Source organism: Colobus angolensis, unplaced genomic scaffold, assembly GCF_000951035.1.
Source record: "Colobus angolensis palliatus isolate OR3802 unplaced genomic scaffold, Cang.pa_1.0 Scaffold5, whole genome shotgun sequence".
NCBI lineage: Eukaryota > Metazoa > Chordata > Mammalia > Primates > Cercopithecidae > Colobus > Colobus angolensis.
In genome coordinates this window covers 2,132,221-2,139,052 of record NW_012118487.1, presented here as the reverse complement: position 1 = coordinate 2,139,052, position 6,832 = coordinate 2,132,221, and the positions used below count along the sequence as shown (strand labels likewise).

The following is a 6,832-nucleotide window of genomic DNA, read 5'->3' as shown; positions in this document are numbered from 1 at the left end:
AGGTATAGACTTTCCTCACTTCTTTTTCATTCTTAATTCTATTACAGATATAGCTATTAATTTACTTTTTAAAGCATCAATTGGGCTTATTTATGTTTTTCTATTTTTAATTCATTCATTTTGCTTTTATACTTTTAAATTAATTTAAACTTTCTTAAGTTTTCTTGTTATTGTGATGTTTAAAATAATCCATGTGTCTTCAATCTGGAAAACTTGAAAACTGATAACGGTATCTTTCAAATGAATTAAATCTTCATGTATACTTGGCATAGATACTACAAGAAAAGAGTGCCTAATTAAATGAGTTATTATGATTCTATAGAACTTTCCTGTGATTATATAGAATATAAAGTTTAAAATTCTGTCAAATCAGTTTAAGAAGTCAAAGCAAATATTTCTGTGTTGTGTACAGGTTGAAAAATATTTTGATTGACTTCTCTTAACAGACTACAAGAAAAGTAAAGTAGATTACATTTTCCTCTTGCTTTCTATTTCTTTGTGCTATTGCTTATTACTTTTTTTTTTTTTTTTTGAGACGGAGTCTCGCTCTGTCGCCCAGGCTGGAGTGCAGTGGCCAGATCTCAGCTCACTGCAAGCTCCGCCTCCCGGGTTCCTGCCATTCTCCTGCCTCAGCCTCCCGAGTAGCTAGGATTACAGGCGCCGCCACCTCGCCCGGCTGGTTTTTTGTATTTTTTAGTAGAGACGGGGTTTCACCGTGTTAGCCAGGATGGTCTCGATCTCCTGACCTCGTGATCCACCCGTCTAGGCCTCCCAAAGTGCTGGGATTACAGGCTTGAGTCACCGCACCCAGCCGCTTATTACTTTTTTTTTAAGTTCTTTTCCATCATTGACTGGCATTTAGTAAACTCATATTGTGCCACACTCCTTGTTCCCCATTCTCTATCAAAATACATCTGACCTAGGATTTCCCTTACTAATAGACTCACTTTCTAACTAAGTGATAGCCTGGCCTGATAAACTCTAAAATATTAATGCTTGGCAATAGTTTAGACTGTTACCTTACTATAAATATTGTCATTTTTATAGAAAGCTTTTGGATTATGGTGTTTTGACCCTATAAAGTTGGTGGTAGGGAGAGCTTTTGGTGGTGTTTGAATTAAACAGTATCATCTTCTTTAAAACCAACTCTGCAGACTACAAAAATATGTATGAACTTCTTCACAAGCTAATTTTGTAGAGGCATTTTACAAAATCACATTAAGTTGTCTCATTTTTCTTTGCAGCCTGGTGGAATGAAGGCAGGAACATTTGATCCTTACCCATCACATTCTGCTGACCCTTATGTGGCTAAATTGGCAACTATTTCTGGCAAAAACGATAAGATTTTCCACCCACCAGGTGGACCAAAAAGCAGACCAATTGAAAGTATAATGACTTTGAATGTCAGAAGGTGGGAATACCTTACGCTTAGCTTACAAACCAAGAAACAATTGTTTCCAACTTTTATACTTCTTCAAAATAGTATCTTTTATTTATATATACTTTTTAAAATGACAAATTTGGGTGACTTTAGACATCTCAGCTCCTTCCACGTACAGGTACCTGCCCTCCCTTGTAGAAGTTCTCCCCCATCTTCTGAAATTCCCAGCTGAAAAAGCTTAAGTTATCTGCACCAAACCATTCTGTGCATAATTTTTAAAGCAAATCTATAGCGCCTCATTATGAGTCATTTGAGACTAGTTAGATATTCATAGTTCAGTTAGCAGTACACATTAACATTGGCTATTTCTCCAAGGGAGTTTCTTAGCAGTCGTGAGGAATCCTAATGATGCTTGAGAGTTCTGTCTTTAACTTTGAGATAACCTGTGAAAATAGGAAATATTCTGGTTAATTAAAAATGCCAACATAACTATAATGCTTTGAGAAAAAGTATATTATCAAAGTATCTTAAAACTTCAATTTTATCCAGGTTTTGTATACTCTCAAAAGTGAGAAAGTTCTTTTGAGTAAAAACAATCAGTCATTTTGTGTCTAAAGGACACTAAATTTACATTCTTTTATAAAAACAGTAGTACATCTTTATCACTTGGAGACAGTAATTATAATACTAACATTAGTATTATTTCAGAAAAATAAAACTGCCCTTTATTACAAAGGTGTATTTCTTTCTTTCTTTTTCTTTTCTTTTTTGACGGAGTTTCGCTCTTATTGCCCAGGTTGGGATGCAATGGCGTGATCTCGGTTCACCACAACCTCTGCCTCCCGGGTTCAAGCGATTCTCCTGCCTTAGCCTCCTGAGTAGCTGGGATTACAGGCATGCACCACCACCCCTGGCTAATTTTGTATTTTTAGTAGAGACGGGGTTTCTCCATTTGGTCAGGCTGGTCTCGAACTCCCGACCTCAGGTGATCTGCCTGCCTTGGCCTCCCAAAGTGCTGGAATTACAGACGTGGGCCGCCATGCCCGGCACAAAGGTGTATTTCTGATTGACTACTTGTTAAGTTCTTTGGAACAATGTATTTACCAGCAGAACTAATCAGTTAAAGACAAATTACTTAACATTTTTATAAATTAAAAATACCAGTGCTATGTGTTAACTTTTACCTAACCAGAAATATGATTTTGAATACCTGAATTCTTTTGGGAAAGAAGACTTCATAGTAAGTTGATACTGTCTTAAAACTTCGATAACTTGGGCTGCCCTAAGTTAGATGATGTTCATACTTGTACTACTCTTCTTGCTCATGGGACTGCTGAGAAGATTCTGTGGTCCTGGATACCTAACAATCGCTTTTTTTCACTTGATTCTCTCACTCAACATCCATTTAGAGCTTCAGTATGTATCCACTTTTCTGACTGAATTATTTTAATCTAGTCCGTTGCTTAAGTTGAAAAAAAATTTCTGGACATCTTAAGCTTTACATCATTCAGGGGCTACCTAGCACTAAATTTTATGCTGAGAGTTTGCAAGATTAGAAAAACTGATCTCAAATAAGGAAAATTTAAAATGTTTACAGTTTGCTACTTCAGACATAATATTTACAGCCCACAACATTTTTTGTGATATACATGATTTTACTGTATTTTATGTACTTAAAGATGCGTTTTCTCTAAAAAAAAATATTGAAGTTATCTTCTGGTTTCATGGGGACTAATTAGCTTGAGATGCCATCTAGTTTCAAACATTTGCTTAAAAAACTGAAGGCCCCTTGTAAGGTGGCCATAACCTGCTTTCCTGTTGTCTGTCTTGTTATTTTGGTGCATCTTTTTCTTGAGCCTTATGAAATACATGTACTTTTTTTTAACCTACTCTACTACATTGCTGGTAAGGTTGTTCATTCTGCCTTCTATCTTCTATCATCTCTTCTCTAAAGTCTGCTTATATCCTCAGACAGAGTTCTACTGAACTTCCATCATGAACCTTTTATGTGTTATAGTCATCCATATATGTTATACCTTATATGATAGTCATTTTGCTACATATAGCTATGTTTGATTTTATATTTTTCCAAAACATTTATCTCAGTATTTCCCAAATGGCAAGTGTATAAAGCATTTGTCAAGTGAAGTTTTTTCTTGAGCACTTGTATGTGTCAGTAGCATTAACTACAGAATGCTGTGTGTATTTCAGTGGCCTCCAATACTATGACATCTGTATTAAGCCATGTATGCATCTCATTAGGAGTGTTAGTACCAGTGTCTTTGCTGTGAATTCAATTTCAGTAATATAGTATCACTGCAATTAACTGGAAGCATAGTACATTCTCATTTTATGTAAAATAGAATAACCACCCCCCAGACTCCAGTACTACTTTGACAAAAGTTCTAAATTGCTGTGATACTATCAAATAGAAGTTAAAATATGCAGTTAGTCCAAAGTCACTAATGTATGAGATGCTATTATAAGTGAGGTAATGTAGGTGAAATGAAGAGTCCTTCTTAGCTGCAATAATTAGCCTATTCAAGCTTTCCAAGTCTACCATGTGTCGCTGATACTGTGTATGGGTTTGAAGGAACAGGTTTTGGAAATACATTTTGTCTTTTTTTCCTTTATTGAGAGGGAGTTTCACTCTTATCACCCAGGCTGGAGTGCAGTGGCATGATCTCGGCTCACTGCAACCTTCTCCTCCCAGGTTCAAGCAATTCTCCTGTCTCAGCCTCCCAAGTAGCTAGTATTACAGGCACCCACCACCACGCCCAGCTAATTTTTGTATTTTTAGTAGAGACGGGGTTTTGCCGTGTTTGTCAGGCTGGTCTCGAACTCCTGACCTCAGGTAATCCTCCCACCTCAGCCTCCCAAAGTGCTGGGATTAAGTACTGGGATTACAGGCGTGAGCCACTGTGCCCGGCCGGATATACATTTTGAATGGTAGCTTAACCCGTACAGGTTTTATTATAATAAGCTAATATTGATGACAGTGATGACCAATTTTTGCATATTTTATCTACTCTTTGTAGCACTTTGGTGACAATTTTGTGGAATGGAAAATTGATTTTGACTAGCAAAATTCACATCTTCTGAATCAACAAAAACTGATCTGTGTCACTGAACCACGATTCCCCTAGATATTAGGGTAAATGTATGTAATTTAAACTGTTGTCTACAGGAATACTATTCTCTGTGGGCTAGTTGGTAAAGTATTGGACTTAGAAACAGGAAGATATGGAGCTTTTTTCTATCCTTTTAACCTTTAACCTCTGGCAAGCCACCTATCACTACTCTGCCCAATTTCATCTAATAAACAGATGGTAAAATTAGAATTTTCCTCATCACCACGCCCACCCTCTGATAGACGGAACTTTGTGTGTGGGAAGCAGGCAGTATTTCAGGTTTTCTGTGTGTTCTTTTCTCTGCAGAGAATAAACCTGAGAAAGTTCTATGATGCTGTAGCATATATGTTTGGAGCAGGGAGAAAAAGAAGAATAAATGATTGTTCTTTTGAAAAATTTGAATTTTATCTTCCGTTTAGTAATTTTGAATTTATTGAAATCTCTTTCTTTTTATAATACATTATCAAATCATTATCCTGAATCAGGTTCTAGCTTTTACCCTAATTTTAAAACCAGTAAACCTTTGGACAGTAGTATTTAAAATTGATTCCATAATTGTTTTCCTTCTTAAATTGTATCTTCTAAGTATATATGGCTTTAATAAAATGAAGTGTTTTAAGTTGATGAGAAAATTTTGGTTTTGGATTGTTAATATGTTACAAAGTATATTAGTTTTAAATTTTTTAATGAAAAAAGTTTTTGTAAGAATGTACAGATAGGCTGGGCTTGGTGGCTCACGTGTGTAATCTCAGCACTTTGGAAGGCCAAGTCAGGCAGATCACTTGAGCCCAGGATTTTAAGACCAGCTTGGGCAACACGGCAAAACTCTGTCTCTACAAAAAATATAAAAATTAGCCAGGCATGATGGCGCACGCCTGTAGTTTCAGATACTTGGGCGGCTGAGGTAGGAGGATTGCTTAAAAGCCTAGGAGGTTGAGGTTGCAGTGAACTGTGATCGCACCACTGCACTCCAGCCTGGGTGACAGGGCGAGACCCTGTCTTAAAAAACAAAACAAAACAATGTACAGGTATTTGACCTGCACCTATAAAATTAATGTGTGTTTATTTTCCAATTTTAGGGCACTAAATTCAAAGAACTACAAGACTGCTTCAGTACCATCCTATTAGCAACTGGAAGACAAGTAGCTTTCTAGATCTTAACTACGAGTAATTCATTATCAAGAGCTAATTATTTGAAAAAATATAAGATGTTTTGGAGCAGATAGTTCAAGCAGCTAAAAGAAATTTAAGCCTGCAACTCTAATTCTCTTCCTTATTTTCATACTACTACTTAATTAATAAATAGTATTTGCTAATAACACATGGTTGTTGATTTATGTTTTTAGATCTGTGTGTCTAAGCAGAACATGTTTACACATTTTACAAAATCCTGAAGTGCAATCTGTCATTTGCTTTTACTGCTAATGTTAAAAAATTGCAGGATTGGAGGGGAGGAGTGGAAGAGACTGCTGGAAAGGTAGAAAGTACACAATAAATTCTTGCTGTTTCTTCTCAGAAGTATTGAAAATTGGATTGATAGCTATCCAAGTGTCATAGCCTACTGAAGCATTCTTAACATCAAAGATAAATGTTAGATCCATTTATATTATCACATAGATGCAATATATACACATGACATAGTGAGGCAAATGCTTCAGCTCCTGTGACAACACGCCCTCTATTTGTGACTTACGGAAAGCATCAGGTTATTTAGCCAATGGCAGCCCCAGGATGAGTTGAGGGGTTGAGGGGGATGTACCTGTTAGTTGAGCATCTTATAAAAATTCTGAAGTTGGAAGACGGATGAAGTCAGTCTTTGGTGTCCTCCCATGTTCCTCTCTAGGTGTCAAGCTGCCTCACCTGGGGCATCTCACCTAGGTCTCACCCGCTAGTCCCCACGTTAGCTCTTCTCCTTCACCGGCCCTCTTTTAAAAATAATCTGCTCTAAGCCAGGCACGGTGGCTCATGTCTGAAATCCCAGCACTTTGGTAGGCTGAGGCGGGTGGATCACGAGATCAGGAGTTCGAGACTAGCCTGCCCAACATAGTGAAACCCTGTCTCTACTAAAAATATAAAAATTATCCGGGCATGGTGGTGCATGCCTGTCATCCCAGCTCGGGAGGCTGAGGCAGGAGAATTGCTTGAACCTGGAAGGTGGAGGTTACAGTGAGCCGAGATCATGCCACTGCACCCCAGCCTGGGCAACAGAGTAAGACACCGTCTCAAAAAAAAAAAAAAAAAAAATCGGCCCCTAAAAGACATGATTTAAGTATCTTACTGTAATTCATAGTGAGGTATTGATAGCCCTCATTCACCAGGG

At 37.4% G+C, this 6,832-nt stretch overlaps 2 protein-coding genes across 3 annotated transcripts in view; one reads left to right on the top strand and one right to left on the bottom strand.

Annotated features, from left to right (window-relative positions):
• The window catches only part of LOC105524328 (chromosome unknown open reading frame, human C4orf47), a 24,554-nt gene extending 18,721 nt beyond the window's left edge, over nucleotides 1-5,833 (top strand). The window contains exons 7-8 of the mRNA XM_011959529.1: nucleotides 1,245-1,411; nucleotides 5,592-5,833. Of these exons, the coding sequence (XP_011814919.1) occupies nucleotides 1,245-1,411; nucleotides 5,592-5,640 (216 nt within the window). The 3' untranslated portion in view covers nucleotides 5,641-5,833. The remainder of the gene's footprint in view (nucleotides 1-1,244; nucleotides 1,412-5,591) is intronic.
• The window catches only part of CCDC110 (coiled-coil domain containing 110), a 32,481-nt gene continuing 27,111 nt past the window's right edge, over nucleotides 1,463-6,832 (bottom strand). The window contains exon 7 of one of the 2 annotated variants that reach the window (XM_011959532.1): nucleotides 1,463-1,824. In XM_011959532.1, the coding sequence (XP_011814922.1) occupies nucleotides 1,784-1,824 (41 nt within the window). In that variant the 3' untranslated portion in view covers nucleotides 1,463-1,783. The remainder of the gene's footprint in view (nucleotides 1,825-6,832) is intronic. The other variant, XM_011959533.1, reaches the window with a different exon arrangement.